Genomic DNA, 24,078 nt, shown 5'->3' on the forward strand with positions numbered 1-24,078 from the left:
AATGTCAAAGGCTATACACTGTGGACTAACCATAATGGCTTCCCCTCTGAAATCTTAAAGGCTTCATACTTGTTTATCAGCATTTCCTTCTTGCATCTCTCTTTTTCTGTTGCAGCCATCAACCTTCCCTATTCCATTTCTTTCCTTCTCCAGGCAAGAAACCATTGTGTATCACTTCAACTGTTCTCTTGCCATCACCCTCACTACCATCAATAATAATAATAATGATAATGATAATGATAATGGGACTTGGATTTTTTTTCCTCTATCCTGAGTCATTTCTCTCCCTAATTCTCCATTGAAACAATTCCTAATAGTCACCTTTCGACCTATTGCAATGAAAAGATTCCATTCGTTTGCCCTTCTGTTCACAAGCATGCTGACCTTATTCGCCCTGAGTTTCTGGTATTCTCCTTGAAAAATCCAATGGTTTTCTATTCATGTGCCAAATTCCCACTGAATGCGTTTGAGGTGTTTTCACTCAGGCTTGAAGTGATCCTTGCAGTTTGGATTCCTGAGTGCCCCTGGCCTTTTCTTAAAGTTTAGGGTTTCCAGCATGTGAAGGCCCTAATCAAGAGTCTCCACAAATATTGAGTACTTTCTATTAAAGAATTTTGGTAGGTCTTAGGAAAGTCTCATCTCTACCCTGAATAATAATTTTCATTACCTTTGTTTTATGCCATAATGTGCTTCCAAAGAAATGCCAAACTTGAAGACACACGATAAGCACATTTTGTCTACTATTTAATTTATGGCATAGACACTGTGTTAGGGTTCTGTATGGAGACAAAACCATGAGGAGATAGGTAGGTAGGTAGGTAGACAGAAGATAGATAGATAGATAGATAGATAGATAGATAGATAGATGATAAATAGATAGGATACAGAAGTAGACAGACAGATAGATAAATACATTAAGAGTTAACTTATTACAGGAATTGGCTTACGTACTTGTGGAGGCCAAGAAGTCCCACAGTCTGCATCCGCAGGCTGAAGAACCAAGAAAGGTGGTGATACAGTTCAGTCTAAATCTGAATCAGGGGAGTCAGCGGTGTAAGTCTGAGTCAAAAACCCCCCAGAGAACCAAGAGCTCCCATGTCTGAGGGAAGGAGAATGGATTTCTCAGCTTAAGGAGAGTGAGAGAGCATTCACCCTTCCTCTACTTCCCCCCCCCCCCCACCATTCAAGCCCTTAGGGAATTGGCTGATGCACACCCACTTTGGCAAGGTAATCTTTCTTACTGAGATTACCAATTCAAATGTTAATTAATCATCACAGGCATCAAGAGGATTAGGATTTCTGTGCTCTTCCGTGGACAACTGTATGGCTCATGTGGGTTATACAGCTTGAGTTTTTCATCCAGAGTGCTGAATTATTCATCCATTTTTGCAATCGCTCATTCATTTAATAATTTCATATTAAGTGCCAACCATGATGAATCTGGCATGGTGCCTCCAGGAGCTTCCACAGTTTGCCCGCCAAGAGCTATAGCAGAAGTACAGATAAAGAGCTGTTGGGCATCAGGAGAGAAGGTTATCACTTCCAAATCAGGGATGGAAGAAAGGCTTCATATAGGAATTTAGCATCCGGACTCAGTTTGAGAAACAGGTTTTAGATGTATCATTAATGGATACAAAGGGGTTAGAACACAGTGAAAAGCAAAAGCACAGAGGAAGGAAGTTACCAGAGGAGTACTCGTCACCGTGAACAGGCAGATATGGGTAAAGCAGAATGTGAGATGATGTGGGTCACAGTGATTCTAAGAACTCAGTGAGAGTGGGTTGAAATTCATGCCGAAATCATATTCTTTGTCTCTCCCCTGTTTGACAGTTGTCATCAAACAAACTGTTCATATTTTGAGGTGAGGAGTAGAATCTGAACTTTGCCACCAGAAGGTCTATTTCCCTCCAGTCTTCCTACCTTTTGCACTTGGCTCTTTAATTTGAACTCTTCACATCCTTGAAGAAAAGAATGGTAATATCTGTAGCCAGGCAGAAACTCCTCCTGTTGTTTTTGTATTGCAAAAGTTAAATATGCTCACATGGATAGAGCAGTACCATGTAAATCTGTTTGTTTTTGCCTAAATATGAATAGTTCCTAGAAGAACTTTTCTCAGATAGTTTCACACCTTATTTGTGCAATTTCCTATTCACTGTTGCTTTTTCTTCTTTCCTCCTTATTTAGAATGTTGTTCTCTCTTTCCTTTCTTTCCCCCTTCCTCCCTGCTCACCTTCATTTGCTCCCCATCCATATGGATCAATCTCTAATCTGAATATTCTAACTAGCCGGATAGGTCAAGTTCCATCTCTGAAGGTCTCTTCCCTGAAAACCAAACACGATAAAAAAAAAAAAGAACCTGTTTGTTGACTCTTTTAGAGACTGGATTCTTTCAAAGGATATTGAGGGGAACTCTCAACCTTTCCTCTTGTTGTGTCTACTCTGGTCCATTGGGATAGTTGGCATTCACAATGTGTGGGCCTAAGATGGTTGAGAGGAAATGTTTTATGTACAAATAGAATTTACAGTGTGTGTGGCACCCTGGATCAGTTCCCTTCCTTCAACGTGTCTTTACTTAGCCCAAATTGATGCTTTAGTCACAGCCTTCAACAGGAAACAACAGAGTTTCCATTGAGGACTTCTTAGTTCACTTGTCTCTCTTCTTGACAAAGTCCTTCAGTTCTTTCATTTCCAAAGTGGAAAAATAAATATTTAAAAAATTTAAAAACCTGGTTTCCTAGAGAAATGATTAAATGAGTCTGGAGAAGCCGAGGACCTTAGTTGTTGGGCTTTGTGTTCCTATAAGTTTATGAAAGAACCATCTAGATAATAGGTCGGGTCATTTGTTAAAAGTGGTTTCTTCTTGATTCTTTCAAATATAGAGATTGATTTAAATAAGCGTTGATTTGAGTGCAATAGCTTCTCTCATTTGAAAAGGTCACTACTTTACAGAGAGTTCTAATTCTTTACCATCAGTAAACCATACTATATGCAAAAACAATAGAATGTTAAGAAACAACAAGGCAAGTATAACCAGACAGGAGATTCAAACACAAAGTGAAAGACTAAGAAGGAAGCAGTAATAATACAAGAGATCAACTTGCAAGGATTTGAGTAGCTTTTCTACTCTAGGGTACTGTGGTGAATGTAAGATTGGCAGTAATGAATACATAAAAATTAAATAGCTTTCTATATATAAGATGATAAAATACAAGTAAACTACCCAGGACTTGCAATGGGTTAGTAGCAAAATCTTTTTCTTCTAGGTTTTGTCAGGTCCTATGACCCAATGCATGTTGTAACCCTATAATATAAGCTCACTTAAAACTTGTCATGTAAAAGGGGCTCAGTAAAATTTTATTGAATGTTGCTAACAAGTAATTAAGCATATATATCATTAAATTTTTTTAAAGAATTTCTATCATTGGAATTTTATAATAGAGCACCTCAACCTCTCATTTCCGGAATTCCTCATTTCTGCTGATCTTTTTTTCTACCCTTATCCTAGAATTTGTTATTAGCAATCACCGCACCAACTCAAAATCTCAATTTGGAATAATAGCTCAATTTCAAACAGGAATTCTCTGACTACCACCTCTTTCCTTCTATGACTACTTGAACAACCCTTATTGCAATAATTCTTTGACACCATTAAGCTTGCCTACCTGCTTATTGCCTGCCACTTAGTCAGTATCAATTTTCTCCTTCATTTGCTCACATCCACACCTAGCTTAGATCTCATAGTAGAACATTGCAATCCCTTTCTTTCGTGTGTCCTCACCTCCCCTGCTCACTCTTCCTCCATTGTCCTCTCCTGGTAATACTTGGATCCTGCTTGCATCCAATTCTCATTCTGCTCCATTCCTGTGAGCAGCTGAATATGGCAAGAGTAAAGCAAGCCACCGATGCTGCTGAGTTTCACATTAATTCTATGAGCACACAACTTAAATGGGCCCTCGGCATTCCCTGAAATCTTCCTGCATGTGCATGGTCCATTTGTTCTCACTGGCCAAGACAACCATGTCATACCTTCTCCCAAACCTACTACCTCTCACAAGCACCTCACATCTTTGTCTCAAAATGGAAACAACAGCAAAAAAACTTAAATACCTTACACATCTCCCAAACTTCTTGTGTCTGAATCCATTCAATCGTGTCTGTTTAAATGGGTAAGTTGTCCTTGCTCTCCCCTAAGATCAACCTTTCCTTTTCTCTGTTGGTTCTCATTGTAAACTCCTTTATAGAAGTATAAAATATGTTCAGAAGAATGCACACTTCCTAAGTTTACAGATCAGTAAGTTTTAGAAAGCGTAAATTGGTGGATATTCAGGTATCTACTACCTAGATCAAGATATAAAAGGTCCTATTATTAGAGAAGCCTCTTTTGTGCCCCTACCCTTTTATTATCTCCACAGAGGTACCCACAACCCTGACTTCTATCAGCATAGATTTGTTTTGATTTTTTGAACTTTAAATACAATCACACAGTATGAAGCTTTTTATGTTGGCCTTTTTCAAAATTCAAAATTATATCTGTGAGATTCATCCATATTTGTAGAGCAAGGGTTTTTTTTCATTGTTTATATTATCATACAATATAAATATATTACAATTTATTAATTCTACTGTTGATGGACATTTAGGTTATTTCTAGCTTGGAGCCATTATAAATGATGCTGCTCCAAATAGTATACATTTGAAAGAATTTCTATTGTGCACATACCTATGAGTGAGATTGCTTGTTCAGAGATTCTGTCAGCATTCTGCCAGATTCACAGAGTGGGTGTACCAATTTATACTCCTACCAGCAGTGTGTGAGAGTTCCAGTTATCTACATTCTCTCCAACACTTGCTTTTGTCAGTCTTTTTCATTCTTGCCATCCTGATAGGAGCATAGTGTCATATAATAATACTTTTAGCTTGCATTTTCCTGATGACCGGTGAATGAGGTTATGTATGCATATGCATACTGGCCATTTGGAATTTAGATATTCTCTTTACTGAAGTGTCTGAGTGACTATATGATTTTTTGTTGTTTTGTTTTTTTAGTTGAACTTTTTATTGAGATATTTGTAGATTCACACACAATTGAAAGAAATAAGAGAGAGAGATCCCTTGTACAAGTGCCTCAATTTCCTCAATGGTAATATTTTACAAAACTGTAGTAAAATATCACTAGCAGGAAATTGACATTGATACAATCCACATATTTCATCCAGATTCCCCCAGTTTTACTTATCTTGTGTGTATATTCTCTATACAATGTTTACCTATATAATTTTTTAGCCGCCACCACAGTCAATTGATATTGAACAATTTCGGTATCACAAGAATCTTTCTGTTGAACTTTTATAACTTTTATAACTATGTCATCTTATCCTCCTATCCCCATGTCTAATCCTTGCCAACCACTAATTTGTTCTCCATTTCTAAAATTTTATCATATAGAAAATGTTATATACATGGAATCACAGTATCTAATCTTTTGGAATTATTTTTCTTGCTCACCATAATTCCCTGGAGATTCATCTAAGTTATTGTGTATATTAATAGTTATTCAAACTCATTTTTTAAAATTTTGTGTTCTGTCTTCTTATTGATTGTGGCTTTAAATATATATATATATTTAAATATATATATATACACACATTCTATGTATAAGCTTTGTCAGATATATGTATTATAAATATTTTTGCTCTGTTTTTGGATAATTAGCAGGTTTTAGTTTTAATGGAGCCCAATTATCAATAGTTTCTTTTATTTTCAGTTCTTTTTCAGTCATGTTTAAGAAATCTTTGCTATTCTCAATATCATGAAGGCTTCCTGCTATTTTCTTTAGAAAACTATATTTAAAAACCCTTTATATTTATACCTTTGATCTGCCTCATGTAGTGTGAGGTAAGGATCAGGGATCATTTTTCCTATAGAGATATCCAGCTGATTCAGCAGCATGTATTGAAAAGACCATTCTTGCTGAAATTGCATTATGGTGACATTCTATCCATGTATCCATACCACAATATCTTAATTACCATCACTTTTTAGTAAATCTTGATGTCTAAATTCATCTTTCATCATTGTTTTCCTCAAGATCATATTGGATAGTCTGGGTTTTTGCTTTTCCATAAAAATTTTAAAGTGAATTATTGACTTCTACCAGGAATGTTCTTGGATTTCAACCGGAATTATACTGAATTTATAGATTCTTTTCAGGAGCATTAACATTGTAACAATATTGAGTCTTCTAATTCATGCATGTGATGTATATCTCTTCATTTACTTAAGTCTTATTTAATTCCTGTCATCAATGCTTTCTCGTCTTCAGTATAGAAGTTTTCATGCCTTTTCTCAAAGTTATATCTAGATATTTGATTTTTTAAAAAAATATTTTATCTTTATTTATTTTTGAGAGAGAGACAGTGTGTGAGCAGGAGAGGAACAGAGAGAGAGGGAGACACAGATTGCAAAGCAGGCTCCAGGCTCCGAGCTGTCAGCACAGAGCCTGATGCGGGGATCAAAATCACAAACTGTGAGATCATGACCTGAGCCAAAGTCGGACACTCAACCGACTGAGCTACCCAGACGCCCCTAGATATTTGATTTTTTGATGCTCTCTATATATGTATCATTTTAGATTTCATTTTTAACTTCTGGTATATAGAAATAATTTTTATTGACATATATCCAGCAACCTTGCTAAACTTCATTAATTACAATAATTACTTTTTAAATAAGCAAATAAAACAAATATTTTTAAAAACTTGAGGGGGTGTTAAGAATTCATTATGCCTATATAGAATTGTTTCAAGTTCAAATTTTAAGACACAGTTTCTTAATCAGCTACATTTGCATAGTACCATATCTTATTTGTATTACTACCTTGGTGATCTTGTGCACACATCTAATGGGCTTAAATGGGCTAAAACCTAATGGGCTTTGGATTTTTCTAATACATTCATGAAAATCCCATTCTCTGCAAAATGAAGGCCTCTTAGCCTGTGTGATTATATGGGAAGGACTACTTCTCACTGTTGTGCAGGGGGTGAGGTTTTGTAAATTTCCAAGACGAGAACAACCCCTAAGTCTCTTCCTTGTTACTCTCTTTGCTATGTGCCACAAAAAACAGCACCACCCCAGACTACAATGATGACAGTCTCTATTTTTCATTGAATAGTTTAATGCACACCTCTCTCTGGATTATGTTTAGCACTGTCCTGGGAACTGGGTGAGATAATATAGATTACATACTCCTAAGAATTCTGGGCTTCCATTTTTATCAAGCCATCCACTGGCCATCTTTCCCCCTTGAGTGCTTTTACTCCTAGTAAATGAAGTATATGTTGCTATCTGTATTCACCTCCACCTACACTTCAGGGACAATTATTTAATTTTACACAACTGTCTACTTTGTTATTTCTACCTTATAAATTAATACTAACATAAAACATTATGAAAGCATCCATTATTATTATTCTGGATGAGGATCCATGTCATTCTCCAGAATGACTTCTCCAAAAGTAGAAAGAATATAGGAGGAATGCACAGCAGGAGTCCATGTAGGAGTCCAGGATTTTCATGCCCTAAGTGGGCACTCTTTCTCCAGCTTTCCTTCTCTCTATGGATGGTCTTTCATTCATTGAGTAGCATGGAGACTTAGAAGATATTCTTAGATTTTCACTCCAGGTAGCTATTTCTACTTAGTCAAAGCAAGCATGTGAAATGATACCAACTTGCCATCCTGGATCCAGGTATTCTCCCCAGCTCTGAGATGATAGAATTTTACAAATCTAAGAAACATGGCCCTCGCACTGCAGAATACCTCTATATGAGGGAACACCATGCATCTCCCCCAGCCACTTACCCAACCCAGGTTGTTTCCTATAGCCTCAAGCTTTTTAGAAGAAACTTTACAGTAAATGACCTTGAAAGTAATTCATACTGCATTCTGCTAGCATTACCTACCATGATACTGCTTTCTTCTGCTCAGCTTCCTTTCTGAGACACATTTTTGCAACTTTCCCGTATCCTTATTGACTTTCCAGGTTTGATAGTACCTGGACAACTCCCCTTTCTGAAATTTGTTAAGCAGCTTTAAGAATTTTATAGCAAGGAATAGAAGCACGAATTTAAAATCTAAGCAGTGTAAAGACGACTCCAAATGAACAAGTGTGATAAATTATTTTAGGAAATTTCAAAAATTCAAATGTAGGAAATTCCTTGCTCTACAAATTATCAAATGAAAATTTCCTCACGGGAAATACATAAACATATTTGTTTTGCTTTGTGGGGGAAAAGAAAGTAGATCTAGAACTGAAAATTTGGAGTTTTGTTTCCTCGGAAATAATCAATGATTCTACAGTAACAGAAACAGTTTGTTCTAACTTAAATAGGCAAAAACACAATTCCTCTCCAATTTCACCATTTTTTTTCCTCTCTTTGTGTAACTATCTTGGTGATGCAGTGTCTAGACTTCTTGGAACAAGTAATGGAGTCTGGAATTTATTCTGTGGGTTTGAAAATGGCTATTCGGGTCTCCTTCAAGCTTACGTGTGAAAATCCAGTGCTTTTAGATTTAGAATATATAAAAATAATCAAGCTGTTTACCAAGAAAATAAAATTTCTCCATCAATTTCTAAACTTTGAGTTGCTACCAACAAGGAAATATTGTATGGACTTACCATTTTACCCATATCATCTCAATGGAATGTGGTTCCCATCCCCCATTGTATAAAAAAATGCAAAATAATTTGTAGTCGTGAAAGAATGGTTGCAGATATTTTCTAGCTTTTGAGACATACCAATAAAAGACATTAGCCTGAAGGATATGCATCCATTCTTGTTATAGTTTTAATAAGTAATCCATGGGAATTTATCGAGTCAAAAGGGCAGATTTTTTTTTATATCACAGGGCATTCTCTTAGTTTTTTGTCAGTTGTTAGCTGGATAAAATAAAGGAAGTCGCTGAGGCATCCAGATCTAAACAGTGTTTGTGCAGCCTAGATTATTAAGTCTGATTGTAGTTGATCTATGCTCTTAAGGAAATCAAAATGTGCTTGCCGAGAAAGTTCAGAGTTATTTGTCACCAATTACCTAAAGCTGAGAGTTGATCTTACACACAGCTGTAGCTGTTTCCTGTAAGAATTTGCTCCTAATTTTACAAAGCTGTCACTTCTTGAGGTTTCACCCTAGAAATACGTGTCTACTACTGAAGAGTTTTATTGCAAAAGTTTATCCAGAAACAATAGTCTTATGGGGCATAAAACTCCACAGTATTGACTTGTTTAGAGTAAGCCTATCCCTAATTTCCAAACAATGTTCTCAAGCTCTATTATCTTTTATGTGATCAAAAAAAAAAAAAAAAAAAAAACAAGGCAACCAGAAAGATTTTTTTTTTTTTGCTTTAAAAGGTACAAAACACACTGAACCAAGGTGATGTCATTTATACTACAAAATCTCTCTTGGTTCTGTTCAGAGAAGCAGCATAAATGTAAGTTAAATTATGAAATAAGTTAAACATACAGAGTAGCCCTCCTGGAAGGAAACTAGGTATTCTGAGTATAAAGTAAAATAAATTAAATGGCAATAAAAATATTAACCAAAGGCATATTATTCCATGTTTCTTAATTGGATCTCCAGTTTCTATATGCCATTAACAACAACAACAAAACCAACTTGAATATGGGAACAATCAAAAGGAGACTCTTAGGACATTATTTACTTAATTTCAAAAGTAAAGAAGTAGGCAAGTATCTCAATCATGGGTCAGAAGCCTGAGCTTTATTCCCATTACGTGGGGTCTTCGCTTCTCAGTCTAAGCTAAGAGCATGGGTGAACCATGCTGCCTAGCTCACAGCAGTGTTCTAAAGACAAGAGGAGTATGAATTTGTGTCCTCAGCAGTTCAGTTTGGGCCATGTTAACAACTTCACTGAATAAAATGGGAGTTGTGAAAATATACTAATTCAGTTCTACTGGACAAAACACAGATTAGGTTTTGAATTACTGAGTTATTTGAAGAAGCTTAGCTAAGAATCACATAAAATGCTTTTCATTAACTATGCTGCCTGAAAATTCTGGTTTGATAAGAGTGAACCCATGAGCTAGAAAACTAGTAAGCATTGCTCCAAATTACCCCGGCCACGCCCCTATTTCTAGCTCACAGAAATGGCTCCTGAGGGCTACAGACAGTGGAGCAGGGACAGATCAAAGTAGTCCTATAGGTAAGTGCTAGTGATGTCCTATTTTCATGGAAAGGATACACTCTTCATGTATTAGGCCCATTTGCAAAGTTTAGAACCACTAACTTTGCAATAGCAAATATCTAGTCAGTGAGGTATTCTTTTACTAGTGTATTATAAATCTTGGAAAACCATCACCACAAGGCAGAACATGAGCCTCCATAGGATCAGCTCTGGTCTTACAAAAATTCATAGTTGGCAAAAATATATTCTCCCTTGCTACAAATCTAAGACTTCTGAGATTCAATTAAAGAAGGATCTTTTCAAAGTATGTGCCTTAGAGCACTAGTCCTTTTTTTTTATGTTTACTTATTTTTGAGAGTGAGAGAGAGGGAGACAGAGGGAGACAGAGAGAGAGAGAATGAATGAATGAATAAATGAATGAATGAGCGAGCAGGTGAGGGGCAAAGAGAGAGGGAGTCACAGAATCCGAAGCAGGATCCAGGCTCTGAGCTGGCAGCACAGAGCTGGACATGGGGCTCGAACCTGCATGGGGCTCAAACCCACGAACCATGAGATCACGAGCTGAGCTGAAGTTGGACACTTAACTGACTGAGCCACCCAGGCGCCCCTTAGAGCACTGGTTCTAAGCAAAATTAACAGGTGGCTACCAGGAGGGAGGGAGGGAGGGGGAGGGAGGAAGGAAGGAAGGTTGGTTTAATCAGCTTTAAATAGGCTGCTCTAAAACTTGATTTCTCAAAGTTTTTATTCTACATCAATATCACAAAAGAAGACACATTCTCCAGCATTGCCAAAATGCACTGGAAAACAGAAAGCTGTTTTCCCAGTTGAGCTAGCATTCAAAAATAATAAAGAGAATGCTCAGTTAAAAGACTTTATTAACCTATATAAGCAAACCATCTATCTGAAATGGCCAATGAACTGTTATTCCCAAAATACATCCTAGAGCAGTTTTGTTGGCAAGGCAGATACCTGCCATAGGGCTCTAGATGTGGAATAATGTTTGCTGAAATGTAACTCCAGAGTTCTATGCTTATTTGAAAAATTGATAACCATTGGATACCTGGATGCTTATGTCTACTTAAAGACACAAGGACAATGATGAGCAGAGTTGGCTCAAGTGTGTGTTTAAAGGTTATATAAATGTATTATGGGGATGGTGAAATTAATATCTACAATGAGCTCAGAATTATTAACAGCTAAGGGAAGGGCATGCAAGATTCATAACTGGAAACAGAAGGCTTTCTTCTTGTATCTCTTTCTTCAGCCATTGAACAATTATTTATTCAACATCAGGCATGGTGTGGTTTGTTGGAAGATACACAGATGTGAAGTTTGGCCCATCCCTTTAAGGAGATGACAGTCTGGACAATTTCAATAGAAAAGTAATGGAAGCTGTGAGAACACAGAGGATAGGGTATAGGAATCTCTGGTGATTTTCAAGTATAAAGCTAAATTAGTAATATCTCTAGGCCTTTCAAATAGTTGCTCTTGGTCTAAGTTACAAGGTTGTTTTGCATAGATACGAATTGAACTTAGTTGTTATTAGTGTTACACAGTTATCAGCTGCTACATATGGATTACAGAGAACAGTTGGTTTGTTTGATCTAGGGTTGTTTCATTAAGGCTGTCTCTATTTTTATTTTTAGCAAATAGACACAGTAGGATGGTTTTGAGTTTAAGATGGAGATACATTTATTCCAAAGTTGCTTAATTGCTATCATTCTCCATGAATATTAAACAACAACAACTGATGAGCTCATCTCCATTCAGATATTTCCCTTGATTCAGAAGCATCATGTCGCTTAGATACGAAAGTACCAAGATACACACAAAATATAGTAATTTAGGTTTTACATATCTATGCATAGCATTCATCTTTAAACTCAGCAGATTTAGAAGAATAAAGGGTCGGAGGCTTGCAATTTTCCATAAAAATCATTTCTGTAACCTTCATGAATGGAGAAAACTTGTCTTCAGTAGATGATTCTGGTTCTGATGTTTTGTGATGTTGGTCAAGTTTAGAAGCTCCATAATACAATTGATTCCATAGAAAATTCTATTTTCAGAGTAGAATGTTGAATTTGCAAAGGATATGTGTATTAGAAATGCAAATATGGAATTTTTGCTCATGTAGGTGAGCAAGTTATCTTCTTGGGGCTCCTTTTCTGAAATGCAAAAATGCAGGTTATTCCCAATGCATGTTTTACCGATACTACAACTTAGTGAGAATTGGTTTGACTGTTTCATTGTCCATCCAAGTGAGGAACATTTGGCTAATTCAAGGAGTTGAAAAGGAAATACTGACAGTGACACAATAATGGAATGGGGGAAGGACATCAAGTAGACTTTGCCAGAATCTGTAATACTATGTCATTTGTACCTAAAAAAGGTGATATGAAAATGACAAAGTGAGAACATGCGCCAAATCTAAATATTGCTGCACACATAGTTCTTGCATTATTCCTCTATTTTTATTTTTCTTTTAGTTAGAAAAGAAATGTTTGCTAACAATATGATGATTCATTCATTCAACAAATGATTTGTTGAGAGCCTACTATGTGATAGGTGCTAGCAATAAAATGAGAAGAAGACAAAAACAGACATCATCCCTGCCCTTATGGAATGTATGTTTGAGATGTGATAATGAAATGTTGGGATCTAATGTAGAATGTTTTAGAACATAAAATGAGGGAAGGGGGATGATACTGTGGGCTGCTGTTGGCACTGAATCAGTAAGCAAAGGCCATTCTATGCTGATAGGAACTGCCTCATTTTTTATCGAAATAGAGTTTAATGGTGCACTGCCTGTGGGCCACACATGTAAAACAGTTTCATGTGATAATCTACTTTTCTTGCCGGTTGCAATCTCAAGTTCACCTGCATTTTTCTTTGATTCCCTCTAGTATATGACTGCTGCGGCTCCTATGCAAGGGACCTACATTCCCCAGTACACGCCTGTGCCTCCGACAGCTGTTTCTATTGAAGTAAGTCTGTCTCTGTCTTCTAGAAAGACGTAGGGATGATAAATCTTAGCCACGTATACTGTGGTCCCCTATAACCCAAGCAATCCTGACATGTGGTTTTGTGCTGCTCTAAAATTTGAAATTGCAAGCTCACTATATGAAGTACTCGAACATGCTTATGTTTTGCTTCGCACACGAAATTATCTGATTTGCTATAGAGAGTTCAGAAGGGAGTATCATTTGTATATTTGAAGTTCAGAGACCAAATCACTACCCCCTCAGATGTTAACCACAAATACTCATAAATAGGGAAGAGAAAAAAAAGTTGACAACTATTTCAATGAGTTTGCTAGTGCCTTGTTACTCAAAGAGTGGTCCCTGGACCAACATCATCATTGGCATCACCAGGGAGCTTGTTAGAAATGCAAAGTCTGAAGACACCACCAAGACTTACTGAATCAGAATTTGCATTTTAACAAGATCCCTTGGGAATCTACATTCACATTAGTGCACTGGTTCTCAAACTTTCCTGCTTATTATTTTCTGCAATTGTTTAGAGAGCTTTAAAAAATATTTACGCCTGGGTCCTATCCCCAGATTCTGATTTATTTGTCTGCAGTATTGACTGGATGTCAGGATTTTTCTTTAAATATCAGGTGATTCTAATATGTATCAAGGATTAACAACCACTGCTTTAGTGAATGAACCTTGGCAGCCTTGTAACTTCCTATAGATCAAAAAATAAAAATAAAAAAGTTGCACCATTCTTACTGTTCTGAATACCTCAAATGATGAAGTCATCTTGTCTTTGGGACTTTGGACTCAAAGGGAAGCTTTGTCCCTTTTCTTCTCTCTTTCCACTGGGTTGAATCCAATAACATGTTGAGTACACGTTATTTTACTCAACAGAGCCAGCAAGCTACATAGAAAGGGAGGGAGCATACAGCTATGAGCTAGTGGTAAAACACTTAGACATGTATATTTCTCTCTAGTTCTAGCCATTATTGTCTCTTGCCCCTCATCCCCATCTCCTGATGACATTTGCCATTATGGTCACAGTGCGTTGCTTCCCATCAGCTGGGACTTCTCTGCAGTCCATGCTATTGCTACTTCATGAGTTGGCCAGAAACTAGGGTGTCAGCACCCCTCCACATGGAAGTCTACCATGACATTTTCAACCTCTGGAGCGACAGAGTTTGGGAAAATCTTTACAGAATTGGATTTTACAAAACATTTGACATATTTGTTTTGGGGTGTGACAGATGTTTACTAGTACCAAAGTTTGGGAAATACAGAAGTTTAAGAGGACACCATCGTGTAATTTAGGAAACCAGGGAGGTCCAATTTTAAATCTTTTATGTGCTCTAGACCTGTGGGCCCCAAAGAATGTGTCAGTATTAAACAGGTTTTAACTGGCTTTTCAGAATTTCAAAAGACTGTGATTAAAATACGTGTGGGTTTTTGTTTGTTTGTTTAGGTTTTAGGGTTTTTTTTTTTTTTGCTATATTTGGCCATCAAAAAGCATCTAGGTCATCAATTAATGAATCTAGATACTTTAGGCACTTTGAGCATGTTTGCATTTCTCTTTGTCTACATTGACATATGGATATATTTATCTACAGAATTTGAGCACTTTGATGACTATAAAATAATGGGACACATCTGACAGTGTGACTTATTGGAAACAGTCTAATTATAGTTCAAGAAGAAGTTTATCATTACAAAAAGTCTTTCAGGGCACCTGGCTGGCTCAGTAGATGCAGCATGCAACTCAATCTCAGGGTCATGAGTTCAAGCCCCACACCGGGCATAGAGATTACCAAACAAAACAAAACAAAACAAAAACAAAAAAACAACCTTTCATTAAGAAAAATGCAGGTACATTGCTTTGAATTTGTGCTTATAAGTTAAAGCAACTATTTATTCTCTATGTAAAACACTAAAAATTCACTAACATCCACACAAATACTTATGGGAGGTTCAGAAAAATGTATAATACCAAATGGTATATTAGGGAAAAAGAGATTGAGGTAATATAGGGAGAATTTTTAGATTCTAAGGAACAATTTTAGGGACGTTTAGTGAGGGACAGAGAGTTGGTCAAGAATGTTTGAAAGCTGACATCCCTGCAGGTGTCCAAGGCTATGAGTAAAACCAAGAGAATGTTTTCAGAGAGATGCCCTTCCTACCATGTATCAAATAAAACCACCTGTGCCTCTCTCAGAATCAGACATCTGATCAACTTCTTCTTGGCATCTGTGACAAATGAGAGGGTGAGGGAAGTAGCAAATCAAAATTAAGGATATTTTTGTGTTTGTTTTCTGAAACCTCAAAATGAATTCTAGTTCATGTTGTCGAAAACAAAACAAAATAAATCAAACTGCTGAAAGGAAAGCCTACTTAACAGTATTGCTTTGAAAGAATTCCAAGCTTTTTTGCAGGTTTTTTTGTTGTTGTTGTTGGGTGGTCTGTTTAGGTCACAGTCCACTGTTTTGCCAGATCATAGAAACCTGACACACTGCACTACTCCAGGGAAATGTTTGAATATATAAGTTTTTATAGGAATCCTGCATGATTTTTTTGATGAATAAATTATTATTTAGTGCAGCTATCTGCAACCAGGTTTAAAAGTTCTAAGTATGAGGGAGCCTGGGTGGCTTGGTCTGTTAAGCATCTGACTCTTGATTTCTTCAGGTCATAATCTTAGTTTAGTGAGCTAGAGCCCGGCGTTGGGTTCCATGCTGGCAACAGAAAGCCTGCTTAGGATTCTCTCTCTCTCTCCCTTTTTCTCTGCCGCTTCCCCCTCACACACACACTCTCTCTCTCTCCCTCATAATAAATAAATAAAAACTTTAAAAAAAAACAGTTAAGTACGGTGAAGGTGATTTTCTGATGATTCAACTGCTCTAGGGACTTCTGAAAGCAAAACTTCTTGATGACAGATTGGAGTGAATTTCTCAGCTCTTATCAAAATGTGCTGTGGTTTTCCTTTGAGTACTTCTTGTGGCTTCATTTGGCTGAATGCAATTCCGTTCAAGCCAAATAGAAGAAGGATATTCCCTATTGTCCATCTGGAAAAAGGCCCTTTGCTAAAGCCAGTAAGGCTTTTGTGTTCTTATTTGCCTCCTTAGGGTGTTGTTGCTGATACCTCTCCCCAGACAGTGGCACCTTCATCCCAGGACACCAGTGGTCAGCAGCAACAGATAGCAGTGGACACATCCAACGAACATGCACCTGCATATTCTTACCAACAGTCTAAGTAAGTTCGGGCTACACTAAACTCTTTCCCTCAAGATCAAGCATCTTGACAACCATTCTCTCGTGTTGTATCTGTTAGCTTTTGTGGCAATACAGACCATCCCAAACTTAGTGACAAGCATGGATTTAGTTCATGATTGTGAGTTGGCAATCTGAGCTGGTCTCAGGTGGGTGATTCTTCTGGTCTTGACTAGAATTGCTCAAGTACCTGGGGACAGCTGATGGTCATTTTCACAGCTCTGCTTCTGGGTGTTGTCTGTTGGTTGAATAATGGAAGCAACTGCATCATGACCAGCACTTTTCAATCTGTTTGTGATGTATTTACTACTGCCCCATAGCCCAAATCAAGTCACATGGCCAAGCCCAGAGTTAATGTAAGAGTTCACCTCCAAGCCTTAAATACAGAAAGGGGCATTAAAAGAAAAATCTACCGTACATATTTTGGAAAAACTCCAATATTCCCCCCTGAAACTAGATAGTGAGCCTGTATTCTTAAATGAAGACAATAACACTCCCTTTGCGGAGTTGCCTTGAAGACCCAGCAAAGCACTTCATGAAAAGGGGTACTATAAAATATAAAACAATGTAGAGACCTATTCGGCAATTAAATGACAAAACAAAAATCATGTATCAGAATTACTCTTGCAAATCTTTAAATCACTTGTAAAGTACAGTTGGCTTTGTGTTGACTAATTATGTAGACTAAAACTTGAGAGGTTTGAAACCAAAGGAATTAACAAAAATTCAGTCTATATACAGATGTCTTGCTATGCAAACTATTCTAATTGGTAGGTAACAGTCAAAGCCCTGGTGGATAGAGAATTCCTAAGAGCTCCTTCCTGTCTGCAGTGTTGCTCCCATCTCTTGATCATTCCTCTTTGATCTCAATATGCATATATTTGTTTGTTGTTGAAAGATTAATCATGGTAATGGAGTCTTCCGCACCTAGTTTAGCTTCTAAAGGCAGTCCTCCAAATTAAATGTGCTCATAATGGGACTTAACTTTTACTATTATTATTATTGTTATTACTATCACATAACAACTTTCAGGAAAGATTCATAAGAATAAAGCAGTTTGTGTTTTGTTTTTTGTTTTTATTTTTAATTCACCTATAGCCTACATGAATCACTTTAACACACACTGAACAACATGCTGGTCTCTGGCAGTCTGTTCCAAGCATACTGAAATATTTTCATTCTGTTCAGAGGGTAATAATATGTGAGAAAGGAGTGGAGAATGTGTGGAAGCACAATGAGAGACACTGGTGGGAATGAGAGCTAATGTATTTGCCAGAAACACTTGGAGAGTAGGTGAAGCTTGCTTTTGCTGTTTCAGAGCATACTGAGGAAACTAGTGATCCTACACCCTTCTTCCTAACAATTTAGTGCTCTTTGCATACATAAAAGAGATTCTTGGGGTGCCTGGGTGGCTCAGTCAGTGAAGTGTCCAACTCAGCTCAGATCATGACCTCATGGTTTGTGAGGTCGAGCCCCCATCTAGCTCTGTGCTGACAGCTCTACTGTTACTCCCTCTCTCTCTCTCAAAAATACATAAATTTAAATAAATAATAAAAAGATTCTTTCATTCGCCAAGTCAACAACTATTGAAATAGTACCTCCTATGTGACAGACAGAATTCCAGACACCAGGGACTGAAAGAGGCAGGTGCCTTCCCTACTGGCTTGGAGTTTCCTTCCTGCTAGAAGTAGACTCACAGTAGACCAGTCATCAAACAATCAGAATTGCAAAGCAAATATTTAAAAAAGATTCTTGTGAGGAGCCAAGATGCTGGAGGAGCATGGAAGTTTTTTTGTGTGTCTCGCATCCATGAAATACAGCCAGATCAACACTATCCTGCACTATCCTGGATCAACCATCCTGCACACCTAGAAAACTGATTTGAGGATTAACACAACCATCTGCACGAGCAGAACCACAGAATTCAGCAGGGGCATGGTGCAGAGAGGTAAAATGGGGGAGAAAGAAGCCATGGAGGGCAGGGATCTGTTTTTGCCTTCGGAGAGCAGACCGAGATGGGGGTGGGGTGGGGGGGGAGTATGGGGAAAGCACCCCACACCCCCAAAGCAGCTGGAGAGAAAGTGGAAAGCTGGAAACAGCTTCAGGGACTGAACTAAAAATGAGAAAGGGGAAAGGAGAGGATTTAAATTCCATAAGACACTATAAACAGGGGGAGCACAGAGACTGAAATTCTACAGCTCATTATCTGGTGGAGTTCTGGTGAGAAAGGCGAATTCCCAGGAGCAGTGTCAAGACTGGGGTCTTCGGGCCACAGGGAGAGGCGGTTCCCCTGCTGGGAGGACTCCCTACAGGCAAAGGCCACAGTGGACCCGGGATAATGGTCACATTCGCTGGTGCTGGAACAAGGTCGTTAGGGGTGAAGCCTAGAGCCAGATATCAGTTGTGATTTGCCATAATCCCTGAAATACTGCTGCTAAATGATCATGTGAACTTTTTCTGGGGTAGGATGTCACCCAGCCACAGTCTCTGGGTGTCAGCAACAGCACGGTCCCACCAACCTTCCTGGGTGCTGCCAGCACCCAGCCATTGCTTGGTGAAACCCTCCCATAGAGGGGCAGACTGGTCAAAACTGCAGTCCCTCAGAAATAAGGGGTCAGGAAAAATAGCCGCATCCAAAATAAAACTCAGGAGGGAGGTGCTGCCTGGGGCTTGGTCACAGACAGTGTAAAAGCGGGGAGTGGACGGAAGCCAAAGACAAAGGACGGGTCCACGATTGCTGGTCAGGGAGAACGATACTAGAGACTGGGTAGCTGGATGACGCTATTTTCACCACTCCCGCGTATGCAACATACGCACCTACAAACACCACAACAATCCACCCCAGTAAGCTAAGCAGCACCATCTAGTGAGAAACAGAGCCATTACACTAAGCCCCACCCAACTGGGCCAACCTCCCTCTTCAGGAACAAAAATCTCTCATTCTGCTTAGTTTACAGACTATAAAGCGCTTCATAATTTGACTTCTAGGGGAAACCTAATTTCAAACGTGTTTCAGTCTCTTCACTGGTCCATCTACTCAATTTTCTTTCTTTTTTCTTTTTCATTTCTTTTTCTTGAATACGGAAGGAGAAAAATTATTTTTATTCCCAATCTTTATTAAAAAATGTTCTTTGATTTTTTTTCTGCTGTATTTTTTACATTTCTGTAAATTATTTCAAACTCTGTTTTACTTCCAACATTTCATTTTATTCTATTTCAGTGTATTCATTTTTTCAAATTTTCAAGTGATTGCTTTTTTTTTTACTTTCCCCTTTTTTCTCTAATCCACAAGCCCCTTTCAGCACCCAGACCAAAGCACATCTAGGACCTAGCATCATTTATTTGATTTTTTGTGTGTGTTCGTGTTGTCTTTAATTTTTTAATTTTAATTTTTTAACTGTAATTTTTTTAATTGTAAATTTTTTTTACCTCATTAATTCCTTTTCTCCCTTCAAAATGATGAAACAAAGCAATTCACCCCAAAAGAAAGAGCAGGAAGAACGACAGCCAGGGACTTAACCAACACAGATACAAGCAAGATGTCTGAACCAGAATTTAGACTCACGATAATAGGAATACTAGCTGGAGCCGAAAATAGATTTGAATCCCTTTCTGTGGAGATAAAAGAAGTAAAAACTCGTCAGGATAAAATAAAAAATGCTATAACTGAGATGCAAATCAAATGGATGCCACAGCAGCAAGAAGGGATGTGGCAGAGCAGAGAATCAGCAATATAGAGGACAAACTTATGAAGGATAATGAAGCAGAAAAAGAGGGAGGCTAAGGCAAAAGAGCATGATTTAACAATTAGAGAAATCAGTGACCCATTAAAAAGGAACAACATCAGAATTCCAGAAATCCCAGAAGTCCAGGAGTCCCAGAAGATGGAGAGAGAGAAATAGGGGTAGAAGGATTATGTGAGCAAATCATAGTGGAAAACTTCCTAGCCTGGGGAAAGACACAGACATCAAAATCCAGGAAGCACAGAGAACTCCTGTTAGATTCAACCAAAACCGACCATCAACAAGGCATATCATAGTCAAATTCACAAAATACTCAGGCAAGGAAAGAATCATGAAAGCAGCAGGGGAAAATGTCTTTCACCTACAAGGGAAGACAGATCAGGTTAGCAGCAGAGTTATCCAGAGAAACTCAGCAGTCCAGAAAGGAGTGGCAGGACATATTCAATGTGCTGAATGAGAAAAATATGCAGCCAAGAATTTTTTATCCAGCAAGGACGTCATTCAAAGTAGAATTTTTTATCTAGCAAGGATGTCATTCAAATTACAGGAGTTTGTGACCACTAAACCAGTCCTGCAAGAAATTTTAAGGAGGACTCTCTGAGGGGAGAAAAGATGAAAATGCATGCATACATACATACCTACATACATACAAAAAGCAACAAAGACTAAAAAGGACCAGAGACAGCACCAGAAACTCCAACTCTACAAGCAACATAATGGCAATAAATTCATACCTTTCAGTGCATACTCTAAATGTCAATGGACTCTATGCTCCAATCAAAAGATATAGGGTAACGGAATGGATGAGAAAAAAAGATCCATCTTTATGCTGTTTACAAGAGACCAACTTTAGACCTAAAGACACCTTCAGATTGTAAGTAAGGGGATGGAAAACCATCTATCATGCTAATTGTCGACAAAAGAAAGCTGGAGTAGCCATACTTATGTGAGACAATCTAGACTTTCAAATAAAGACTGGAACAAGAGATGAAGAAGGGCATTATATCGTAATTAAGTGGTCTATCCACCAAGAAGACCTAACAATGGTAAACATTTATGTTCCAAATGTGGATCACTCAAATTTGTAAATCAATTAATCACAACCATAAAGAAACTCACTGATGATAACACCATAATAGTAGGGGACTTCAACACCACTTTCAGCAATATAAAGATCATCTAATCAGAAAATCAATAAGGAACAATGGCTGTGAATGACACAGGACCAAATGGACCTAACAGATATATTCAAAACATTTCATCCTAAAGCCACAGAATATACATTCTTCTCTAGTGCACATGGAACATTCTCCAGAATACACCACATACTGGGATACATATCAGCCCTCAACAAATACAAAAATATTGAGATAATACTGTGCCTATTGTCAGACCACAATGCTATGAAACTCGAAATCAACCACAAGAGAAAATTTGGAAAGGTAACAAATACTTGGAGACTAAAGGCCATCCTACTAAAGAATGAATGGGCTAACCAGGAAATTAAAGAAGAAATTAAAAGTACATGGAAGCCAATGAAAATGATAGCACCACAGCCCAAAACCTCTGGGATGCAGCAAAGGTGGTCATAAGAGGAAAGTATATAGCAATCCAGGCCTTCCTAAAGAAGGAAGAAAGGTCTCAGATATACAACCTAACTTTACACCTTAAAGAACTGGAAAAAGAACAGCAAATAAAACCCAAAACCAGCAGAAGACCAGAAATAATAAAGATTAGAGAAGAAACCAATGCTACTGAAAGCCAAAAACAAACAAACAGTAAAACAGATCAATGAAACCAGAAGCTGGTTCTTTGAAAGAATTAACAAAATGGATAAACCACTAGCCAGTTTGATCAAAAAGAAAAAGGAAAAGACCCAAATAAATAAAATCAAGAATGAAAGAGGACAGATCACAACCAACACAGCAGAAATAAAAATAATAATAAGAGAATATTATGAGCAACTGTACAGCAATAAAATGGGCAACTGGAAGAAATGGATGCATTCCTAGAAACATATACACTACCAAAACTCAAAGAGGAAGAAATAGAAAATTTGAACAGACCCGTAACCAGTAAAGAAATTGACTTAGTAATGAAAAATCTCCCAAAAAACAAGAGTCCAGGGCCAGATGGCTTTCCAGGGGGAATTCTACCAAACGTTTAAGGAAGAGTTAACACCTAGTCTCTCGAAGCTATTCCAAAGAATAGAAATGGAAGGAAAACTTCCAAACTCTTTCTATGAAGCCAGCATTACCTTGATTCCAAAACCAAAGACCTCACTAAAAAGGAGAACTATAGGCCAATTTCCCTGATGAAATGGATGCAAAAATCCTCAACAAGATATTAACCAACTGGATCCAACAATACATTAAAAAAATTATTCACCACGACCAAATGGGATTTCTACCTGGGATGCAGGGTGGTTCAATATCAGCAAAACAATCAAAGTGATTCATCACATCAATAAACAAAAGGATAAGAACCATATGATCCTCTCAATAGATGCAGAGAAAACATTTGACAAAATAGAGCATCCTTTCTTGATAAAAACCCTCAAGAAAGTAGTAGTAGAAGGATCATACCTCGAGAACATAAAAGCCATTTATGAAAGACCCAACGCTAATCTCATCCTCAATGGGGAAACACTGAGAGCTTTCCCCCTAAGGTCAGGAACAAGACAGGAATGTCCACCCTCACCACCATTATTCAACATAGGATTGGAAGTCTTAGTCTCAGCAATCAGACAACACAAAGAAATAAAACACAAATCAGCCAGAAGGAGATCAAACCTTCACTCTTCGTAGATGGCAAGATACTCTATATGGAAAACCCAAAAGATTCCACCAAAAAACTGCTAGAACTGATTCATGAATTCAACAAAGTTGCAGGATATAAAATCAATGCACAGAAATCCATTGCATTCCTATATACCAACAATGAAGCAACAGAAAGAGAAGTCAAGGAATTGGTCCCATTTACACTTGCACCAAAACCCATAAAATACCTAGGAATAAATCTAGCTAAAGAGGTGAAAAATCTATACACTGAAAACTATAGTAAGCTTATGAAAGAAATGGAAGAAGACACACTCAAAAAAAAGGAAAAATATTCCATTCTTCTGGATAGGAAGAACAAATATTATTAAAATGTCAATACTACCCAAAGCAATCTACATATTCAATGCAATATCTATGAAAATAACACCACCATTTTTCACAGAGCTAGAACAAACAATCCTAAAATTTGTATGGGACCAGAAATGACCCCGAATAGACAAAGCAATCTTTAAAAAAAAAAAAAAAAAAAAAAACCAAAGCAGGAGTCATCACAATCCCAGACTTCAAGCTGTTTTACAAAGCTGTAATCATCAAGACAGTATGGTACTGGCACTAAAACAGACACAGAGATTAATGGAACAGAATAGAGAACCCAGAAATGGCCCCACAAACGTATGGCCAACTAATCTTTGACAAAGCAGGAAAGAATATCCAATGGAATAAAGGCGGTCACTTCAGCAAGGGGTGCTGGGAAAACTGGACAGCGACATGCAGAAGAATGAACCTGGGCCACTTTCTTACACCATACACAAAAATAAACTCAAAATGGATGAAAGACCTCAATGTAAGATAGGAAGCCATCAAAATCCTCGAGGAGAAAGCAGGCAAAAACCTCTGTGAATTTGGCCGCAGCAACTTCTCACTCAACACTTCTCTGGAGGCAAGGGAAACAAAAGCAAAAATGAACTATTGGGACCTCATCAAAATAAAAATCTTCTGCAGAGCAAAGGAAACAGTCAGCAAAACTAAAAGGCAACCGATGGAATGGGAGAAGATATTTGCAAATGACATATCAGATAAAGGGCTAGTATCCAAGATCTATAAAGAACTCATGAAACT

General features: G+C 37.7%; 1 protein-coding gene across 9 annotated transcripts in view; it reads left to right on the plus strand.

The window, feature by feature from the left end:
• Window positions 1-24,078, plus strand: part of RBMS3 (RNA binding motif single stranded interacting protein 3) — a 1,316,996-nt gene that overhangs the window by 1,279,002 nt on the left and 13,916 nt on the right. For 6 of the 9 annotated variants that reach the window (XM_053221878.1, XM_053221882.1, XM_053221883.1 and 3 more), the window contains 2 exons: window positions 13,101-13,181; window positions 16,292-16,419. In XM_053221878.1, coding sequence (XP_053077853.1) covers window positions 13,101-13,181; window positions 16,292-16,419 — 209 coding nt within the window. Of the gene's footprint in view, window positions 1-13,100; window positions 13,182-16,291; window positions 16,424-24,078 lie in introns of those variants that run through there. The other 3 variants (XM_053221881.1, XM_053221884.1, XM_053221885.1) reach the window with 1 other exon arrangement.

The sequence above is a fragment of the Acinonyx jubatus genome, chromosome C2 (assembly GCF_027475565.1).
Source record: "Acinonyx jubatus isolate Ajub_Pintada_27869175 chromosome C2, VMU_Ajub_asm_v1.0, whole genome shotgun sequence".
Lineage (NCBI taxonomy): Eukaryota > Metazoa > Chordata > Mammalia > Carnivora > Felidae > Acinonyx > Acinonyx jubatus.